The sequence below is a fragment of the Notolepis coatsorum genome (assembly GCF_963971535.1).
Source record: "Notolepis coatsorum genome assembly, chromosome: 11".
Classification (NCBI taxonomy): Eukaryota; Metazoa; Chordata; class Actinopteri; order Aulopiformes; family Paralepididae; genus Notolepis; species Notolepis coatsorum.
The window spans coordinates 45,190,258-45,214,317 of NC_140175.1; the positions used below are offsets into that span (position 1 = coordinate 45,190,258).

Sequence of the window (24,060 nt, forward strand, 5' to 3'; positions counted from 1 at the left end):
GTTCGGCTGAACGTGTCACTCTTTGTAGTCTGCTACGGTCTTTTGCAGTGCTATTCCCAAACCAGGAGGTGATGTTGCCGGTCAGGATGCTCTCTATTGTACATGAGTAGAAGTTCCTAAGGATCTTCTGACTGACTTGGAACTTCCTTAGGCGCCTGAGGAAGTAGAGGCGTTGTCGTGCCTTCTTCACAACACTGTCAATGTGTGTGGTCCATGTCAAGTCCTCGGATATGTGGGCTCCGAGGTACTTGAAACTGTTCACTCTCTCAACTGGTGCCCCGTCGATGCTGAGGGGGCTGTAGTCCTTGACCCCCGACCTCCTGAAGTCCACAATCATCTCTTTTGTTTTGCTGACGTTCAGGGAGAGGCAGTTCTCCTGACACCACTGTGACAGGTTCTCTACCTCTTCCAGGTAGGCCCTTTCGTCGTTGGCAGAGATCAGGCCCACCACTACTGTGTCATCAGCAAATTTGATGATGGTGTTGTTGTTCCGCTGTGCTACGCAGTCATGTGTGTACAGGGAGTAGAGGAGGGGGCTCAGAACACAGCCCTGGGGGGCCCCTATGTTGAGCGTGATGGATGAGGAGGTGCAGTTGCCGGCTCTTACCACCTGGGGTCTGCCCGTCAGGAAGTCCAGGACCCACTGGCACAGGTCATAGTTCAAGCCCAGGTCCCTGAGCTTGGCTATGAGTTTGGAGGGGACTATGGTATTGAATGCTGAGCTGTAGTCGATGAACAGCATTCTCACATAGTTCCCCTGCCTCTTGTCCAGATGTGATGCTGCTGTGTGCAGCACATGGGCTATGGCGTCCTCCGTGGACCTGTTGGGGCGATATGCAAATTGCAGAGGGTCCAGGTTGATGGGGAGGGAGGAACAGATGTAGCCCTTCACTAGCTTCTCAAAGCACTTCATGGCTATGGAGGTGAGGGCTACAGGGCGGTAGTCGTTGAGGCAAGCGGGCGTAGATTTTTTGGGTACAGGGATGATGGTGGACTTCTTCAGACAGGTGGGGATGACGGCCTGTTCCAAGGACAGGTTGAAGATGTCAGTGAATACCGGGGCCAGTTGGTCGGCACAGACTTTTAGGACGCGGCCGGGGATGCCGTCCGGTCCTGCTGCCTTCCTGATATCCACTTTTTTAAAGATCCGTCTCACCTCATGCTCTGTTACCCTGAACACTGAGTCTCCATCAGCAGACCCCCCCCCCCCCATTGCCGTGGTTTGTAGGCTGGTGTTGTTGTTCACAGCCTCAAACCTCGCATAGAAGGAGTTGAGATCATTTGCTAAGGAGATGTCACTGTTCAGTTTGAGGGGGGTTCCTTTGTAGTCTGTCATTGTTCTGAGGCCCTGCCACATGCCTCTAGAGTCAGCCTGTTCAAACTGAAGTTCAACTTTATCCCTGTAACGCCGTTTTGCCTCTATTACTGCTCTCCTGACGTTGTATCTTGCCATCTTGTGTTCTTCCATGTTGCCTGTCACCAGCCCGGTGTTGTATGCTGATGTGCGCACTTTCAGAGCCTCACGGACGGATTTGTCTACCCAGGGCTTTTGATTTGGGTAGATATTAATTTTGGTGGTGGGGATTATTACTTCTACCTGAGTACAGACATAGTCAATCACCGTTTCGGTGTATTCGTTGATATTGGCTGTGTTATCACGGAATACACTCCATTCTGTGCTTCCCAGCACTGCTTGGAGTGACTCCACTGACGTCACGGCCCAACGCTTAACCTCTCGCGAGACCACCGGCGTTCGCTTGAGACTCTGTTTGTACTTAGGCAAAAGGAAAATGGCGGCGTGATCGCTTTTACCGAATGGACTAAGAGCCTGTGACTTGTACCCATTCTTAAATTGCGAGTATACATGGTCTAATATGTTCTCGCCTCTGGTGGGACAGGTCACATGCTGATAGAAATTCGGCAGCACCTTTTTAAGACGCGCGCTGTTGAAATCCCCCAAGACCAAAATGGCAGCGTCAACATTAGCTGCTTGGAGTTTGTTTACCTCGTCGTGAAGTTTTGAAAGTGCGACCTCAGTGTTCGCGTGTGGTGGAATGTACACTCCGATGAGGATGATGGACGTTAACTCTCTTGGGAGGAAGAAGGGTCGACATTTTATCGTGATAAACTCCAGGTCTGGGGAGCAGTGGTTAGACATTTCCTTTGTGTTGCCTACATCGCACCACTCCTTGTTTATCATGAAGGCAATGCCGCCTCCTTTCTTCTTTAATGACTCTAATGCCGTCCGGTCTTTGCGTAGAACGAAGAAGTGGTCTGCCGGTATATACTGGCTATATGTACTCATTACTATATACTGGCTATATGTACTCATTACTATATACTGGCTGTACAGCAGTGTTTGTATTCTCTGTACCATGGCCTGGTGTGTGTATTGGCCATGTCTCTGTACCATGGCCTGGTGTGTGTATTGGCCATGTCTCTGTACCATGGCCTGGTGTGTGTATTGGCCATGTCTCTGTACCATGGCCTGGTGTGTGTATTGGCCATGTCTCTGTACCATGGCCTGGTGTGTGTATTGGCCATGTCTCTGTACCATGGCCTGGTGTGTGTATTGGCCATGTCTCTGTACCATGGCCTGGTGTGTGTATTGGCCATGTCTCTGTACCATGGCCTGGTGTGTGTATTGGCCATGTCTCTGTACCATGGCCTGGTGTGTGTATTGGCCATGTCTCCAGCGAGGTCAGTAGAGCTACTGTCTACTAAGCAGAACAGAACAGAAGCCGTGCTCCACGCTTTCTGACCCAAATCAGTGATTTGGTTACAAGCTGTTCAACCAGACAACAGAGAGGGGGAGAGAGAGGGGGGGGGGGGGAGAGAGAGAGAGAGAGAGAGAGAGAGAGAGAGAGAGAGAGAGAGAGAGAGAGAATAGTTTGTTGGTGTGTGTGAGTGCAAGTTGCATGCGTGTTAGCGTTGTGTGTGTCAGTGGAGGGAAGGCTGGTATAGGATCATGCTGCTGTGCTCCAGAGAGCCTCTTTGTACACAACCTCTGGGATTACATGGATTTACTCTCTCCTTTCTCATTCTCTCTCTCTCTCACACACACACACACACACACACACACACACACACACACACACACACACACACACACACACACACACACACACACACACACACACACACACCTCCTTCTCTCACACACACTTATCCTCCTTCACTCATGCTCTCTCTTACACACACACACTTTCTCTCCTTCACTCATTATCTCTCTCTCTCTCTCTCTCTCTCTCTCTCTCTCTCTCACACACACACACACACACACACACACACACACACACACACACACACACACACACACACACACACTCCTTCTCTCACACACACTTATCCTCCTTCACTCATGCTCTCTCTTACACACACACTTTCTCTCCTTCACTCATTATCTCTCTCTCTCTCTCTCTCTCTCTCTCTCTCTCTCACACACACACACACACACACACACACACACACACACACACACACACACACACACACACACACACACACACACACACACACACACACACACACACACACACACACACACACACACACACACACACACACACACACACACACACACACACTTTCTCTCCTTCACTCATTCTCTATATCTCTCTCACACACTTTCTCTCCTTCACTCATTCTCTCTCACACACACACATTCTCTCCTTCACTCATTCTCTCTCTCACACACACACTTTCTCTCCTTCACTCATTCTCTCACACACACATGTCTCGCATACCCAATAATAATAATATTGATAGGAGAAGAGATACGTCTCTCTCTGTCACTCTCTCATAATTCTGTTAGTGCTCTAGGAGTCTCTGTGTTACTCTTGATAGTGCTTTTCGTCCAGGTTGGACTACTGTAATGGTCTGTATGTGGGTCTAGACCCGCTCTCCTTGCAGCTAGTGCAGAACGCTGCTCCGCGCCTCTTGACTGGCACAAAGAAGCGTGACCACATCACACCAGTGCTAGTTTCCGTGCAAATGAGTCCTGTTTGCTTCAGGATTAATTTTTAAATGTTATTGTTTGTCTTTAAGGCATTGAATGGTCTGGCCCCTCAGTACCTAGCTGAACTTCTCCATGTTCGCACCCCAGTTGGAGCACTGAGGTCATCGAATGAGGTACTTTTAGATGTCCCAAGGTCTAGACTAAAGACTAAAGGCGATCAAGCCTGGAGCGTAACAGTAAGAAGCATTTTGTATAAAAGTATTCTGTACTTCTGTATGACAACTATTAAAGAAACTTGAAACTTGAACAAGCTTTTGTGGTGGCTGCCCTCAAGTTGTGGAATAGTCTGCCATAACAAGGCCGGTCTGCCCAGACCCTAGAGCTGTTTAAGTCGTGGCTGAAAACTCACTTGTTTTCATTGGCTTTTTAAAGTGTATTTATTGTATTGTAAATAGTACCCAGCCGCAGGCATCTTTGTCCCCCTCCTGTCGGGCAGACGCTACCACTCTATCACATGCTCTACCTCTCGGTTTACTAAGAGTTTATTCCCCAGTGCTGTGCGCAGCCTGAATAACTCCAAAGGCTAGATTTGTATATTATCCTATTTTTATTTGGTGTGTTATTAGTCAGTGCCAACCTTCTCATCATGCTAGTGTACTAAAGCTAACTAGCATGTCCTATATGCTCTGTAAATACTAATGTACAGATACCGAGATGGCACACCATGTACCTGTTTATTGCACTGTTTTATTGGATTCTATTAATATGTTGTACCACTGTATTTTATTGGATTCTATTATATGTTGTACCACTGTATTGCACATCGTCGCGGGCAAGACCAGCCGCATTTCATTGTATACCTGTATGCCGTGACAATTAAAACTCTTGAATCTTGAAATCTTGAATCTATGTGTGTCTGTGCATCACGCACTTTGATTATATGCACTTTTACTGTAAATTGTGCCTCTATGCATTATGCACTTTTACTATGATATGCACTTTAGGGGATGTTGATATCAACTTTAGCATTTGTCCTTATACTGTCTGTATTTAAAAAAAAACTCTGCTCCTGTATTGGATTACTGTAGTTGTAGACACAAAGTGTTTGCTCTGTACCTGTATTCCAATGTGGATTCGTCCATACATGGCAAATAAAATCTCTGACTCTGACTCTAAAATGGTGCATTTATATAGGGATTTTATCCAAAGTGCTTCACAATTTGTTCCTTACATTTTACCCATTCACACACCGATGGCGGAGGCAACCATGCACGGTGCCAACCTTCTCATCAGGAGCAGTTAGGGGATAAGTGTCTTGCTCAAGTATTGTATTGACTTGTGCATTTTATATTGTATTTTGAATGTGTCTGTTTCTTTGTACTGTGAAGCACTTCAGTACAACTTCGGTTGGTTTTAAATAAATAAAGGTAACCTTGTGTCTCTCTCTCTTTTTTTCTTTCTTTTTTTCATCCATGCATACCCTCTTTCTGCTCTATACTGTATGTAAGACAAATATCCACATAAGCGTTCATCCATTCATAATTTCATTGATGTGCCACCCATACATCCACCCTCCCAGGAGAATGGTACAAAGTTCTACTCATGGCTAGAAGGTTTTACTGTTGTTGAAATGCCTTATCACTTCTAAAATCCATGATCATACAAATCCTTTTTTAAAGGTTTATAAACAATGAGGTTAAGGTAAGGGTCAGGGTTACCTTGACAGCCACGTGGAGCTTGGCGGTCTTCTTGGAGGAGCCTGAGGCCTCGTACACAGTTCCGTCCAGGTCCACAGACATGGTGAAGACTGGGGCATGAACCGGGCCCGACTGGGACAGCAGCCGGTACTGCAGCCCCGGCCGGATCTGGTTCAAACGCATTAGGGCGTTCATTGGCTGGTTGGAGTCTATGGCTTTACTGTCTAGCACTGTTGGGGAGAGGAAGAGGAGGGTTAGAGTAGAGTCGAGCAGAGCAGAGCACAACACATTATAGTAGAGTAGAGCACAGTAGAGTAGAGCAGTTACAGCTAGTTAGAGTATATGGCTTCACTAGAACTGTTGTTGAGATGAAGAGAAGAGTGAGTGGGTTAGAGTGAGAGAGAGATGAGATTAATTGAATACATTTTAGTATAGAGTAAAACAGAACAAACCAGAATACAGTAGAGTAGAATAGAAGTAGAGTAGAGCAGATAGCAGAGTGGAACAGAGAAAGCTACTCGACTATTCTGTATTGGTTTTATCTATCTGCAGTCTGCTTCTCCATCAGAACTAGAGGTTTGATTCTCTGTCATATATAACTTCATAAGCATATACATATACATTTTTTAGAATTGTGCTTTTATTTGGAAGAACTACGACCAGAAGTCTTATTATTGCTGCTGCTTGCTAGGGGAACACAGGTAGCAAATAAATGGAGACATAGCCAATGCTTCATCCAAACCTTTGAAGAAAGCCAGTCTAAAAAGATGTAACAGGATTTGTTCATTTGTGTACATCCCAACTCCCGCCCCCCGCTGCTCTCCTGAACCTAATTACCAGAGGAATAATATCTCTCATGCTATCTAGCGGAGAAAACAGATCATTTGATTCTAAAACAGGCAAGACAAGTTGCTGCCAATGAGGTAGATCAACGCACAGCGGAAACATAGTGAGGTGCTGGCAACAACACATTATGAATGAAGTGCATGAAAATAGTTTGTTCGCTTTCTACTGCTTTTAACAGTTCAGACTGAGGTGAAATCGAAATAGAAACAACTTATTCTGCTGCTTTCCCAGATTCCCACTGCACTGAAAAACAGCTGACTTACTAAGAAAAGTTCGGTTTTAAACCGGGCTCACACCCAAAAATACAGCAATGGGGCCCTGTGCTGGGCTCAGACAGAACATGCACAAGCTCTTGTAGGTTCGGGCTTGTTTTTTGGGCCCGATACAAACACTAATCAGAACACAGTCATTCATCACATTATTCAGACTTCACAAGGGCGATGCACACTGGGGATGTTCAAGACATTATTTTCTCTTATTTTCTACTAGTTCCTATCTGTTTACTGATTACTAAACATGCCTCTGTGACAGCGGAAACATTTTCTAGGTGGGGCTGTGCCATATTCACTCAGTTTCAGTAACTACAGTCTATAACCAGACCTGCAAACTGATAAGGAGGTGAAAAAGGTGACATGTTTGTAAACCAAACCCCTATAGGGGTGTGGGGGCATGAAGAAAATCGATTTTAACATGTAAACGAAGCACTCAGAGAAGAAGATAAATGGAAAAGACAACCCGTATCCAGGTCTGACAGCACTACAAATACATTTTCATATCATAATATCATAACGCAAAGGCTGAGACTCCCTTTTTTTGCTGCCGGTAGAACATTGCCATACGAATTGTAAGAGCCGTCGCGCTAACCCTTCCAGAACCTTTGTGGTCCGGACTTGAACTTTCCATAAATGTATCTCCATAAATCCATTTAGCACTGAATGTATCTTGTGATTATTATCAATTTTCGACGACGACAACAACTATTAGCGTTAGTTATTTCCTGGTTGTGTATGAGGGCCGACGTTCCACTCTACTGGTTAAAGTTGCTTACTCGTGAGTAGTACGTTGATAAAGAAAAATAATGTCCACAGCTGCTCCGGTGTAAAACAAAGATATCCAAATGGTTTATTTCTCTTCCACAGCGAAGTCTTTCTTTACAGAAGTGGTCCTAAAGCTATTTTCCTAAATATTCACATCACTACTACAAGGTAAGAAAACTGTATTTTCCCAGTCTCCAAAATCACCGCCGACTCGACACATGAAAATTCCTCCACACTGGAAAGCCGTAAATCAACTTGCCGGCTCTTTCCACAGCCAAACGGTAGGCAAGGCACCCTGATCTAGAAATGCAGGCTTCAATCTATGTTGTTTAGTCTATCTGTTCAGTACCGCTCAGCACGACTTCAAGATGCAAACTGACTGTTCTGTTCTTCTTCTTTTTGTGAATTTCCGGCAGTCTAGACACCTTGTTCTTCTTCTTCTTCTTCCTTGGATTTAAGGCGAGACACTAGGGAGAATTGTTGAGTATTATAGATACACAAATGTTCTAGAATGTTTGGTTATGACATCATACTGTGACACCACAAATGTTCTAGAATGTTCTATTATGACAAATAAGACGGTTCAATGACTTTATCTAAATCCAATCAATATTCCTAATGTCGTTTCAATGTAAGTAAGTAAGTAAGTAAGGTTATAAAAATAAACATATAAACATTCATATAATACAATAACCTAAATATATAGCTTTGGCTCCTACAATGTGGTTCCGGACGTGATGTCACACAAATGCCAATAGATAGACAATTTGTTTTATTAGTGTGAAGTTCTGTGAACATATACATTTTATCCAGTGCACATTTGGATAGTATTGTAATATTGTGATATCCCATGGATATATATAGCTGTTTTTTTTTTTTAAATACATTTCAACATTTGATTGCTGGATTCATTTTCATTTCATTCATTGTGTTCATCATTGTTGTCATCAGGTCAGTCGCCACTCCTTAACACACTGATTCTGTTTGGGTCGCTAAATTTATCTCCCTTTAGGCATCATATTTAAAGACGCCGATTGGCTATATTTACGTTGCTAGATGCATTTATTTTGCTATGTAATTTTTCAATTAGCTGTGTTGCGCACTGACTGGGGCGATGTTTCTAGCACCCCAGAAGAGAGAGGGGATGAACAGGAAGCACAAACAACAATTTATATTGTATAGTACATGTTATTGTGCATTTTAAACACAAGCATACTTATTTTTAGCGGTCGAAATCTACTATTATAGAAAAATCCCAAACCACTTTCCACCAGGAGGGGCAGCGCCCTAGCGCCCTCTATGGACCAGCCGCCACTGCTCTGTGAGCTTGTTGCTAAACGTGTCTCTATTTACTGTCTACATGCCTGTTTGTTTGTTTGTTTCTAAGTGATTTCTGAGAGCTAAACATGCTGCTCTAAGCTTTTATCACATTTTGCCCGTGTACCATTATCTAAACATCTAAAAATAAATATGTAATGAAATTTGCCTATAATAATACCCTACTTTTTCCAATCAAAGTTAATAAATCTGCTCATCTCATCTCATCTTCACACACACACACACACACACACACACACACACACACACACACACACACACACACACACACACACACACACACACACACACACACACACACACGGCTACTGTTCAACACAGCATGTGTTAAATTGACGACAGAATGGCATTAGGACTCTGTGTCTTCTGTGATTTGATTTGATTTGATTTGATGTAATTGTGACTGAAACAGGCTTTTCGGGAGGGAATGAATGCCAGGGGGGACATTTTCTGAACAGTAATCAAAGATACGTTAACGTCTGAGTGGAGAGTGACAGTGATTATAGCTCTCACTACCTCACTGAGGACCAATATGAGGAAGGTGATGGGAGGATGGACGTGGGGTAATTTCAACTGCAGGATGGACCAATAGGAATACAGTATGACACTCTTCTGCAACTTTTGATTGTTTTCTATCTCGCTACAGGTGCTTCTCTAAGCTTCTTATGTTTAAATTAAGGCTGTCAAAGTTACCGCGTTATTAACACATTAACACACAATTATTATTATTATTTTTTTAAACTTTGGCCATTCCGCTGGCTCTTTTTGCGTTTATCGCATTTTCTCTGGTCAAGAATGACCGACAGAAACAGGTTGAATGGGGGTACAGATGGGGGGAAGACACTCTGAGAAAGTTACGGCTTTGTCCGGGAATCGAACTTGCTACCCCAGATCCGTGACGAGCACGGTTGTCCCCGGCGCCGAAATAGCGCTCGAGGTACGCGGTGAGCTACTGGAGCTCCCCTCACACACAATTCTTTTTAACGCAAGATTAACTTTTTAAATTTTTTTCTAGACTTCACTCAGGTGTATTATTGATACTCTCATTGGTACTATGTTTGTTTCTGAGAGAGAGAGAGAGAGAGCGAGAGAGAGAGAGAGAGAGAGAGAGAGAGAGAGAGAGAGAGAGAGAGAGAGAGGGTGAGAGAGAGAGAGGGTGAGAGGCATGAGGGTCATCCTTTTGTGTTAAATGGCTTCATAAAGCAAGCATTTGTTGACTCTCATGTTGATAAGAGTATTACAACTTGAAAAAGATCCGTTTAAGGTAGATTTATAACAAATAAAAAACATGTGATTAATTTGCGATTAATCACAATTAACTATGGACAATCATGCGATTAATCAGATTCAACATTTTAATAGATTGACATGTCTCTAGGTTTCATGTAACGTGTCATCAATCACCTTCCCTTTGTATTTGTTGACCATATCTGAATGTGAACAGACCTATGTCCTGTTCTATCACTTTACACTATCCAGACCTCTGTCATGTTCCATCACTTTCTGAAATGTGCTAATCTATCTTTCTCCATCTGTTTACCAATACATGATTTTCTGTGTGTGTGTGTGTGTGTGTGTGTGTGTGTGTGTGTGTGTGTGTGTGTGTGTGTGTGTGTGTGTGTGTGTGTGTGTGTGTGTGTGTGTGTGTGTGTGTGTGTTCTGAGCTGGCGGGGAGGACATGTGGCAGACGGCTGGGTGGTTCAGTGATAGATTACTAATCAATACTATTGATCTACTCTGGTGGTGGGAGAGACAGGGAGGAGAGGGAGAGACATGGAGAAACAGGAAGGAGAGGGAGAGGCAGGGAGGAAAGGGGGAGGCAGGGAGGAGAGGGAGAGACAGGGATAGGGAGAAACAGGGAGGAGAGGGAGAGACAGGGAGGAGAGGGAGAAACAGTGAGATACAAGGAGGAGATGGAGAAACAGGGAGAGACAGGGAAGAGAGGGAGAGACAGAGAGACACAGGGAGGATAGGAAGAGACGTGGAGGAGGGAGAGACAGGGAGGAGAGGGAGTGACAGGGAGGAGAGGGATAAACAGGGAGAGACAGGGAGGAGAGGGAGAGACAGGGAGGAGAGGGAGAAACAGGGAGGAGAGGGATAAACAGGGAGACACAGGGAGGAGATGGATAAACAGGGAGGAGAGGGAGAGACAGGGAGGATATGGATTAACAGGGGTGAGAGGGATAAACAGGGATGAGGGGGAGAGGCAGGGAGGAAAGGGAGAAACAGAGAGGAGATGGAGAAACAGGGAGGAGAGGGAGGGCCAGGGAGAAACAGGGAGGAGAGGGAGACAGGGAGGAGAGGGAGAAACAGGGGGACACAGGGAGGAGATGGAGTAACAGGGAGGAGAGGGAGGGGCAGGGAGGAAAGGGGTAGGCAGGGAGGAGAGGGAGAGACAGGGATAGGGAGAAACAGGGAGGAGAGGGAGAGACAGGGAGGAGAGGGAGAGACAGGGAGGAGAGGGAGAAACAGTGAGATACAAGGAGGAGATGGAGAAACAGGGAGAGACAGGGAGGAGAGGGAGAGACAGGGATGAGAGGGAGAGACAGATAGACACAGGGAGGAGAGGGAGAGACATGGAGGAGAGGGAGAGACAGGGAGGAGAGGGATAAACAGGGAGAGACAGGGAGGAGAGGGAGAGACATGGAGGAGAGGGAGAGACAGGGAGGAGAGGAAGACACAGGGAGACAGGGAGGAGAGGGAGAGACAGGGAGGAGAGGGATAAACAGGGAGACACAGGGAGGAGAGGGAGAGACAGGGAGGAGATGGATTAACAGGGATAAACAGGGATGAGGGGGAGAGGCAGGGAGGAAAGGAAGAAACAGGGAGAAACAGAGCGGAGATAGAGAAACAGGGAAAAACAGAGAGGAGATGGAGAAACAGGGAGAAACAGAGAGGAGATGGAGAAACAGGGAGGAGAGGGAGAGCCAGGGAGAAACAAGGAGATGGAGAAACAGGGAGGAGAGGGAGAGACAGGGAGGAGAGGGAGAAACAGGGGGACACAGGGAGGAGATGGAGAAACAGGGAGGAGAGGGAGAGACATGGAGGAGAGGGAGAGACAGGGGGACACAGGGAGGAGATGGAGAAACAGGGAGGAGAGGGAGAGGCAGGGAGACAAGGCGGGGAGGGAGAGACAAGGAGGAGAGGGAGATACAAGAGACAAGCAGGAGAGGGAGAGACAAGAAGGAGAGAGAGGAGTGGGAAAGACAAGGAGGGGAGGGAGAGACAGGGAGGGAGCGGGGGGGTGAGGAGAGAGAGATGGGGAGGGATAAATAAAGGAAGACGGAATGAGAAAGAACAAAGCGAGAAAACACCCATCTTTTTTTACCAGGCCTCTTCCATACCATACCATACTCCATCTATTCACCCACCCTATCTCTCCCTTCCTTCCCTCTATCCGTCCTTTGTGACATCCCTCACTTCTTTTCTTCAATCCATCCTTCCTATTTTATCCATCACCCTTCCCCTCCCTCGTTCCTCTCACCTTTTCTCAAGTTTCTCTTCATCTTCTTGATGATGTCTTTGTCCTCCATCCCTCCATCCTCGTACGGCCTCTTCAGACCTGAACCTAGAGAGCGAGAGAGAGAGAAAGAGAAAGAGAGAGAGATATACAAGAGAGATTAATCAAACAGACATACAGGTGAACCAACAGACAGACAGACAGACACAGGTGAACCAACACAGACAGACAGACAGACAGACAGACAGACAGACAGACAGACAGACAGACAGACAGACAGACAGACAGACAGACAGAAAGAAAGAAAGACAGGTAGACATACTGAGCAGACAGATGGACAAACAAACAAAAAAATAGACAGACCAACAGATAAACCACCAGACATACAGACAGACAGAGAAGCGTATAGACAAACATACATACGAACAAAAGGACAGACGGACGGATATATATATTAACCCTTTGCCCGCCAAACCAGAGAAAAGTTGAGTTTTGTCGCCAACCGTTGAGCGCCAAACCAGACTTTTCTCTGGTTTTGAATTTGATCCTTTGATATTTGTCCTTTGTTCCCCGTTCTAAACACTCGGCCGGAGCTCCCCGAGTCTCCCTGGCACAGCTGCCTATGTTGGAATTGCAATGACGATCGAATCCTGCTAGGTGGCAGTATACCTTTTGAACTGGGATAGTTTAGTGTGGGGAGTCTCTGAAAGAACTCCTCCCCCTCAGAGGGAATCAGGACAGAGCGATCGCCCAGAGATTTTATCGCCTCAAACCTATTTTTTCGAGTATACACGAGTATACACATATACACGAGTAATTGCGATCGCAGTTTCGAGTTAAAACGCACAACAAATTGTGTGAAGACACATATGGTTATGGTATATACCTTTGATTTGGAAGTATTTGGAGTTTCAGGCAAGCAACCCGAACGATTTGGGCAGAATGCATATAACTAGAGATGTTCCGATACCATTTTTTCCTTCCCGATCCGTTTCCGATACCTAAGCTTTGGGTATCGGCCGATACCGATACTGATCCGATACCAGTGCATACATTTTTTTTATTAAATTTTTTTATCAAATTTTTCTCCCATTTTCTATTTTTCTCCCATCCCAATTTCGTATTGTCCAATTCTACCCTCCCCTGTCTCGAACGCTGTTAGGCCATGCCTCCCACAGGCCGGATGCAATGTGGACAAAGCCTTGCATCACGTGTCCCCTCCGGTACACGAGGAGGCAGCTGTCGCATCTCTTCACCTGTACAGCGCGATCTCTCAGTGGCGAGGAGTAACACGTGGGAGGCTCACGCTGCCCCGTTACTTCCTGATTCTGCTGTACAGGCGCACCAACTGACCTGTAGGAGTCGCCGTCCACAACGTCCGATCCCCACCCACCAGCTTCCCACCCCTAACACTGCCAATTGTGTTAGTATGAACGACCAGCCAAGCAAAATTCAGCTACAGATACTGTTTATATATACTGTTTTTAGTAATAACTAGAAAGTAATGGTATTTATTCAACAACAGGTGATTGTATAGATTAGTATTAGTATCATTGATAACTATGCTCAATGAGTTCACCCACGGAACGGTTGTTGGTAGGGCTGCACGATTAATCGTTTTTTTATCGAAATCGCGATTTGGAATGATGCAATTGTCAAATCGCCAAACCTGCAATAATTTTTTTTTTAATTATATATTTATTTTTTTACCAGGAAGTCCCATTGAGATACAAGATCTCCTTTGCAAGGGAGACCTGGCCAAGATGACAGCAATAACATTTGCAATACATCACACAGCAATAAAATGTGCGATACATCACACAAGAACATAATAAATGTGCATGTATAAAATATACAATACATCACATGTAAACACAAAAACACAAAGCAGAATAGTCTACATGATAGTAAAAGTGTATAATACAGGGTAATACAGTAATTTTGCAGTTGGGACCCGACTACAAAAAGCAGCAACATTCTTCTTGTAGGAAGTTATGTAATACATATTTAAATTCACCAAGAGAGACCGGGGTGTCTAAGTGGATAATGGTCCTGTAGCCCATTCCATGCCCAAGGTGCGAAACTTGAGAAAGCTGTTCCTAGCTAACCCTGCTCAAGACAGAGAAAACATCTGAATGAATGAATGAATGAATGAATGAATGAAAACTTTATTTAACAGATTGCAGAATGGGTACAATACAGTACGGCTCAATACATACAATTGTTAAGGGGATGCAGACCTGAGAAAGACGTTTGTCTTGTTTCCATCAGGGTCCCCCATTTTCAATTCATATAGACATATATGACATACATGACATACAGATAGTCAGTACTGCTACATCTATACATTTATGACATACCAATGTGGAGTAAGGAAAGGGTGGGGGGGAGCGGGGCTCGGGGGGGGGGGCATCTCTCTCTCTACTGGTTCAATTAATGTAGAAAAGTAGAAAAAGAGCGAGCAAGAGCATATGTATGTATTGTATTGTATTGCAAGTATTATGTATATATCTCGTAAACTACATTTATATTGATTCAAATACTGGAATGTATAGTCCTGTGATTTATTGTGGATATTTACTGTTAATGCTTGTGTCTAGTTTTATGTCATGTCAAAAAAATTATAAAAAAATTTGAAAGTAGAAAAACGTTGCACTATAAAAACGAACTGGATAGTTGATGATAATACACATTATCTTCATTAGCTGAAGTATTCTAAAATAATTTAAGCCATTCTCCTTTTTTTATATATATATATATATATATATATATATATATATATATATATATATATATATATTATATATATATATATATATATATATATATATATATATATTTCTTTTATGTGTCTATTCATTCTGTTTAAACCAATGGTGTTTTTCTTCACAGTTGCAGATAAAGATTAGGCTACACTAATATTATAGTATTAAAAAAAACTGCTAAGTTATATTCATTAAAGAAAGTTGATTTAATAAAAAAGAAAGACTAATTTAATCAGATTAATCACTTTATTTAGTTTGAGAATATTTATAAAAAATAAAAATAAAATTATTTTATTTAATTTTTTTAATTAAAAACGAAGGTTCTAACGTTCGTTCGAAAAACCCTGACGAAGTTCGAATCCCAAAAACAGGCTTTGGGGACAGCCTTAGGCCGATGTTTAGCATGTAATAGCGCACAAACTACAGTATGTATAAATTAACTGGTTAGTCAGTGTTACACTATGGACAATGCCTGTCAAATGAGCCATACTATTGTCTCCATAGCTATAATACAGAACACACGATGGGTCCGCAAACATCGCTAAAATGGTCAATAACGCTGGCGCCATTGAGTAGAGATGGGAAAACAGCGTGGCGGTTAATGAGTTAGTCAGGTGTACGAACCCTCTTTGTCAGACCAGGGGTATTTCTGGGAGGGTTTACTGGAGGGTAGAGGCTCCATCTCCAGAACCTTGTAGATCTGTCCAAATGCCATCTGCCTCAGAGCATGCTATTCCACACACACACACACACACACACACACACACACACACACACACACACACACACACACACACACACACACACACACACACACACACACACACACACACACACACACACACACACACACACACACACACACACACACACACACAGAGAGAAAATCAATCAATTATATCAATCCTTTGTGAGCATACAGTACATATTTCTATCAATCTAATTTTTCTTGGTTGGCACACAGCAGACAGCACACACAAAACCAGCTTGCTATTATAATTACTACAGCTGTCCCCAGACTATGCAAAATCTAAGTCGACCAAGTCACACTGTAATCATCGGCTGATTGAGTCATCGATCTGTAAAGTGCACGCCTTTCCTAATGGTCCAGCGAATGGATGAAAGGAAGCAAAATGGCGGCTTTAGATCTAATCTAGACAGACATGTATAAAGAGAGAGCATTTTGAGAACTGAACCTTCTAATGCCGCTCTATAGCTTTCAGTACAGTAGCCATTGTTAAAGTTCTAGAATTCCAAGAAAGATTCCAAAAACATTACAAAAAAAACGAACTGAATGAAGGGAGTGGGACACATTGGAGAAGTGTAGACCTTTTCTAACGTGTTGCAGTGTTTGCTAATATCAATAGCTGACAGGAAATAGACTTGGGCCCAAGCTGTTCCCCTGCCAACATGATTCTACTCACTGAAAGGTCTACATTATTCATATAGCTTGACCCTGATATAGCTGTTAATGAGTTGCTTGCTGCCTTGGCACTTGTGAAAAGAAAAATAATTAGCATTCTGGTCTCCTGGTGTGTAGTGGAATAAAGTCCCTTCATGGATATTATTCCTATGGCTTGCTTCAGCTCAATGACAGAACATCTCTCTCTCTCAGATCTTGTTTGATTTTTTTGCCAATCACGTGCTGCTGCACATCACGCCGTTGCACTTTTGTTAACCTCTGATTTGATTTGATTTGATTTTATTAGGGATCCCCATTAGCTGGTGCGATAGCAACCAGCTAGTCTTCCTGGGGTCCACACACAAAAAAACACAAAAACAATCACCATTGCAAAAAAACAAAATTATTAAAAGTCAGTACACACAATGCATAATGAACCTACTGTAACAATTAATATAGCTAAAATTACATTAGTGTAAAACAAAAACAAAAAACCACTTTACAGTGTTAAAAACAATTTAAAAACAATTTAAGATTCTTTTTAAAAGTGAATCTACTGTAAATGCAGCAGAGGTTCCGAGGCAGGCCATTCCACAGAGTTAATGCTCTAAAAATAAAAGATCTCCCCAGAGCGCTCCCCATATCTGAGCCGGAGGGCATGAAACAAACGTATAGAGTTGAGACGGAAAGAGGAGAGAGCCAGCAGGTTTATCAACATTGCTGAGTCAAGAAATTAACTGTGTTTATAGAAGAATGGAACTGTATGTAAGTGTTGAACTTTCTCACACACAACCTCTCTCTCTGACTAACTGAGTTACTATCTAGTGAAAAAACAGTACTTTCTGATAGTCATCCACTACAAGTTACCAAAGATGTTTCAAAATAACTAGAAACCCGCTGTGGGTCTTTCCTCCCTCTCAACATGAGATGCAACTACTGCTTGGGCTTGGGCATGGAGTGCACCACTGTGAAGGAAGGGTATGCTGCATTTACAACACAACACAAAATGAGAGCAACATGGCATGCAGCACAATAATCGCTTTATATTATTTATTTGAAACTGAATTAATCGCCCGGCCCTAAAGCACGCACACACACACACACACACACACACACACACACACACACACACACACACACACACACACACACACACACACACACACACACACACTCATAAATAAACACACATGCATACCACATACAGGTGGTTCTGCATTCCTTACACACCCATTATTCTCTCTCTCTCTCTCTCTCTCTCTCTCTCTCTCTCTCTCTCTCTCCTCAGGGAAGCAGAGATGGATTTATGGGTCACAGTGGCAGTGCTTTCCCACGCCAATCATTAACAGCAACAGGCACCTGCTGTGTGTGTGTGCTTGTATGTGTGTGCGTGCGTGCATGTGGGTTCATGCTAGGGTACACCTCCATCTCTACGTAATGTGCCCGTTAACATGCTTAATGTGTTTTGTCTCACACACACACACACACACACACACACACACACACACACACACACACACACACACACACACACACACACACACACACACACACACACACACACACACACACACACACACACACACACACACACACACACACACACACACACACACTGGCTGTTAGTAGGAGGCAGATAACAATAGACTCTCTGAAGTGAACACGTGTGTCAATATGTATATCTGAATGTGTTCCAATGATCATTAACATTCAATTCAATCAAGTTACACTGCTAATGTTCTTATTAATTAACGTAATTAACATTCATTCTCTATTAGTTCATAATGGGTTGCATGGGACTAACGCATGCTAAATTTCACTGTTGTTGTCGTTTGTGGCAAAAGCAGTGTATAATTAGGTACAGCATACACACACACACACCCTCACTCGCTCTCTCAGACAAACAAACACCACCACAGACAGCAGCTGAAACCCGCTCAATCTTCCACCACAGACTAAAAACAACAGTCTCATGTAATTCAAAGTATAAATAAATTGAAAGCTGTGTGTGTGTATTTCTACTTTGGCCTGTGCGTATATATATATAACATAGTGTATATGTCTATTGTGTCTGTCTGTCTGTCTGTGTACCTGTGCTCTGTATGTGATGGCTCCAGCCTGTTGGTCTGTCATGTCAGCCAGTGTGTTCGTAGACTCCTTCTCACATGGGTCATGTAAACCTGGACCACCTATGGAGAGAGACAAGGGATGAACGGGTGAACAATTCATTTGTAGCATAATGTACAGACTTGACCATACTCTGGATTCTACATGGCTCCATATATTAGTCCCGACAGTTACTTAACTTAATAAATGGTCAAATAACCATGTATCCTTCTCTCCATCCATCCCCTCATGCATCTACTGTATATATCCTTCTCTCTCTCTCTCTCTCTCTCTCTCTCTCTCTCTCTCTCTCTCTCTCTCTCTCTCTCTCTCTCCTCCCTCCCTCCCATTCATTTGTATTAAATTACATCAGCAGATGTTTGTAATCAAATAACTGGTTATGACATAATTAATTGACAACTGTGGCCAATGGGCTGTGTTGATGGCATTGTGCCACATGTGGTGAGAATACTACGGATATCTGATATCAGGTAGCAACATTCCTATAATACCTGGTCACAGTAGTATTCCTATAATACCTGGTAACAGTAGTATTCCTATAATACCTGGTAACAGTAGTATTCCTATAATACCTGGTAATAGTAGTATTCCTGTAGTATTCCTATAATACCTGGTAACAGTAGTATTCCTATAATACCTGGTAATAGTAGTAATCCTGTAGTATTCCTATAATACCTGGTAACAGTAGTATTCCTATAATACCTGGTAACAGTAGTATTCCTGTAGTATTCCTGTAATACCTGGTAACAGTAGTATTCCTGTAGTATTCCTACAATACCTGGTAACAGTAGTATTCCTATAATACCTGGTAACAGTAGTATTCCTGTAATACCTGGTAACAGTAGTATTCCTGTAGTATTCCTGTAATACCTGGTAACAGTAGTATTCCTGTAGTATTCCTACAATACCTGGTAACAGTAGTATTCCTATAATACCTGGTAACAGTAGTATTCCTATAATACCTGGTAACAGTAGTATTCATATAATACCTGGTAACAGTAGTATTCATAATACCTGGTAACAGTATTCCTATAATACCTGGTAACAGTAGTATTCCTGTAGTATTCATATAATACCTGGTAACAGTAGTATTCCTATAATACCTGGTAACAGTAGTATTCATGTAGTATTCCTATAATACCTGGTAACAGTATTCCTATAATACCTGGTAACAGTATTCCTATAATACCTGGTAACAGTAGTATTCCTATAATACCTGGTAACAGTAGTATTCCTATAATACCTGGTAACAGTAGTATTCCTATAATACCTGGTAACAGTAGTATTCCTATAATACCTGGTAACAGTATTCCTATAATACCTGGTAACAGTATTCCTATAATACCTGGTAACAGTATTCCTATAATACCTGGTAACAGTATTCCTATAATACCTGGTAACTATTCCTATAATACCTGGTAACAGTATTCCTATAATACCTGGTAACAGTATTCCTATAATACCTGGTAACAGTATTCCTATAATACCTGGTAACAGTATTCCTATAATACCTGGTAACTATTCCTATAATACCTGGTAACAGTATTCCTATAATACCTGGTAACAGTATTCCTATAATACCTGGTAACAGTATTCCTATAATACCTGGTAACAGTATTCCTATAATACCTGGTAACAGACAGTATTCCTATAATACCTGGTAACAGTATTCCTATAATACCTGGTAACAGTATTCCTGAGGCCAGACACTCCATGACTCTGCGTAATGCCTCTCCTGCTCCCAGCGGCCTGTTACAGGTAGCGATGGCCTTCTCACAGATCAGCTCCAAGGGCTACACACACACACACACACCACACAACACACACACACACACACACCCACACACACACACACACACACGCACGCACGCACGCACGCACGCACGCACACACACACACACACACACACACACACACACACACACACACACACACACACACACACACACACACACACACACACACACACACACACACACACACACACACACACACACACACACACACACACACACGTACACACAGACAATTACCTCATGTACAAAATGTACATCCAATATGAGGTCCATTATCAGATTAAAACGTTTAGGTCAGACTGTCAAACGAATAAAGTCAGACGGGCAGCTGCCAGCCAGACTACCAGTGATATATGGTGCAAATAAAAAAGACAGACGGACAGACAGACAAACTCACCCATCCTTTGAGAGGCTCCCATGCTGAGTGTCTGTTGCACATGTCTCTAAGAATCCTGAGAACAACGACACAGGACTTCAGCCCATTCACTCTAGCCTGAGAGAGAGAGATAATGATAGAGAGAGATCAGGAGAGACAGAGAGATGGGGACAGATAGAAGGAAAGAGGAAAATGGAGATAGTAATAGACAGACAGAGAGATAGATTGAAAGAAAGAGATAGAGAGAGAGATGAGGGAAACAAATGAGTCCAGGTGCAGTGGGATATGTACAGTATAGTCACGCAGAGCCAAGGCTCACAGCACAAAGCAGCAACACCGTATCCAGTCATAACTAAACAGCCCAAGGTCTGTAGATTATGAGGTTGAGTCATCATGACTTGAGGAACTAGACAGTTCATTGATTGACATGGGATCAGCGTCTTACAGGACCAGGATTGGATCCAAAAGGAATTATGGTCCGAGGACCAACGTCTTGTCTAGAGAAGTTGGTTCACTCTGCAGAAACTAACAAGATCTTACTCCCATCTCTTTAAACGGGGAGTCATCCGTCTGACTTGGCACTGTTTTTCTTTCAGATTTTAAGTCACTGATACCGTCACTGTTTTCCCACTTCTACACATCCAGTGTTTCTGCCACAGTCCCCATCTACCATAATGACCCGTCTCTTCGTGTAGACTGTGTGCCAGTGCAGGTCACACAGATACCCAACTTGATTGGTTGTTGTTGTTGTCATCTAGACCTGATTATCTATAGACCTTGTCTTCCCTGAGTCTGTCTAGAATGGATGTGAAAAAGATACTGATATTGCTTGATTAAAGGATATAGGATTTGTAATGCAGTCTCAACAGCGACCTCTAGGCAAAAGAGCCCCACTTGGTCTTGCACTTTGTTTACATTTTTAGTTTTGGTCTATATTGTTATAATAAACTGTATTATATTATAGCTATACATTGTATACAATGGATATACCACACTATAGCTATAACTCTCTTGGCAGATCCTGAGGTGTGGCCTGCAATAGCAACCCATCCCCTATTCCCACTCAACTCTAACCCACACATCAGACCAAAACAAAACATTTAAACAAAGTGCAATATCAAGTGGGGCTCTTTTGCCTAGAAGTTGCTGTTTGACAACATTACAGATTCTACCTTTAAACTGATGAGCACAACCAAAGAGCAAAAATGTGAATTTTTTCTTGCTTTTATTATCTATGGTACAAGTTTGTAAATAAAATGTCAGGGTAAGTAAAACAGCAATTATTATCGACCTACCTCCCTCTCCACCACGCAACCTACCCACCCACAATTTATGCAGTGTTAGTACTGTACTGTGTACAGGGGTAGACATAACATTATCGCAGGCATTTCCTAAATATTCCTCATATTATCGACTGTGCAGCGAAATTATAGACCTCTTAAGTTTGTTGCTATTTTTGTGGCTCCTGAGGCTATGAGAGAATGAACAGGTTATTAAAAGATGGCCCCTCGGTTCATCTGTGATTCACACAGGCTCTGTAACCACGTCAATAACAACATTTGGGGAGAAAGGCTTATACCTATGATACCAGGTCCCCTGCCCCTCCACATATCTCCTCACACACACTACAGGTAGAACCTATGCAGCTTCCTTTCCACTATGTACCAATCCTGACCCTATCACTGTGTTCCATCCTCCCTCTGGCACGCCCTATACCATCTATATACCATTTACTCCCTATACTCAACCATCTATGTACCATTTACTCCATATACTCAACCATCTATGTACCATTTACTCCATATACTCAACCATCTATATACCATTCACTCCCTATACTCAACCATCTATATACCATTTACTCCCTATACCCAACCATCTATATACCATTTACGGTACTCCCTATACTCAACCATCTATATACCATTTACTCCCTATACTCAACCATCTATATACCATTTACTCCCTATACTCAACCATCTATGTACCATTTACTCCATATACTCAACCATCTATATACCATTTACTCCCTATACTCAACCATCTATGTACCATTTACTCCATATACTCAACCATCTATATACCATTTACTCCCTATACTCAACCATCTATATACCATTTACTCCCTATACTCAACCATCTATATACCATTTACTCCCTATACTCAACCATCTATGTACCATTTACTCCATATACTCAACCATCTATATACCATTTACTCCCTATACTCAACCATCTATATACCATTTACGGTACTCCCTATACTCAACCATCTATATACCATTTATTCCCTATACTCAACCATTTATATACCATTTACTCCCTATACTCAACCATTTATATACCCTTTACTATCTATACTCAACCATCTATATACCATTTACTCCATTATACTGAACCATCAAAATAGGGAGTAAATGGTGCATACTGTAATGCACCATTTACTCCCTATTTTGTGTGTTTCTTATTTTTTTTTAAACGAGCCTCGTTTACAAATCTAGCGTTCAGTCTGCTCTCAAATCCCTGCAGACTTGCCCAGCAGCCTGGCGTGTCTCCTTCTCTGCTCTCTTTCTCCACATTGTTTCAATAAACAGTGTAAACGTACCATGTCTTGTGTTGTCACTGGTGTGAGCCTGAAGTAGTGAATATCCATTTCTCTCTTTGATAAGGCAGGAGATTTTGAATTTATAATCAAATAAAAAATTTAAAAAGCCAACAGCAAGCCAAAACGATCTTAGTATTGCAGCAGGGGTCCCCTGACGTCACCAGCGTCAGTGCACATAGTGGGGGGTAACGGCGATGTCCACTCCTTTAGTGTTAAATAAGCTAGTTAGGAAAACATAGAATCGTCCAGTAAAGCCTCACTTGACCTCTCATCCCAAATGCAGTGCAAAGGACCACATTACTGGTAAACCATAGGTGGAAAAAAGCAGTCAGAGATTCAAGTTTTAGTTTCGTTTTTTACCAAAATGATGACAACACTTAAGAGGTCTATATGAGGAGCAGGTAAAAATATAGACATCTACGATTTATCTGCTGCCATCAGTAAAACTCACTGTGCTCTGAACTTTGAATGCTGGCGCTAGCTAACAATTCCATTTTGTCAGTAAGTAAGGGGGGGGGGGGGGGGGTAGGGGGGGGGTAAGGGAAGCATTGTCAAACATAGCAGGCAGGATCTCATAGCCAAAAACAAAACAAAAGAAAGTGTCGCCATTGCTTTTGTAGCCTCACGATGTCTTTTCAAAGGTTTTGTTTTCA

General features: G+C 42.9%; 1 protein-coding gene across 2 annotated transcripts in view; it reads right to left on the reverse strand.

Annotated features, from left to right (window-relative positions):
- The window catches only part of strbp (spermatid perinuclear RNA binding protein), a 141,910-nt gene that overhangs the window by 28,409 nt on the left and 89,441 nt on the right, over positions 1–24,060 (reverse strand). For both annotated transcript variants that reach the window (XM_084324535.1, XM_084324534.1), the window contains exons 6-11: positions 20,824–20,919; positions 20,312–20,423; positions 18,595–18,692; positions 15,726–15,831; positions 12,361–12,444; positions 5,677–5,885 (exon numbers count right to left, since the gene is read on the reverse strand). In XM_084324535.1, coding sequence (XP_084180661.1) covers positions 5,677–5,885; positions 12,361–12,444; positions 15,726–15,831; positions 18,595–18,692; positions 20,312–20,423; positions 20,824–20,919 — 705 coding nt within the window. The remainder of the gene's footprint in view (positions 1–5,676; positions 5,886–12,360; positions 12,445–15,725; positions 15,832–18,594; positions 18,693–20,311; positions 20,424–20,823; positions 20,920–24,060) is intronic.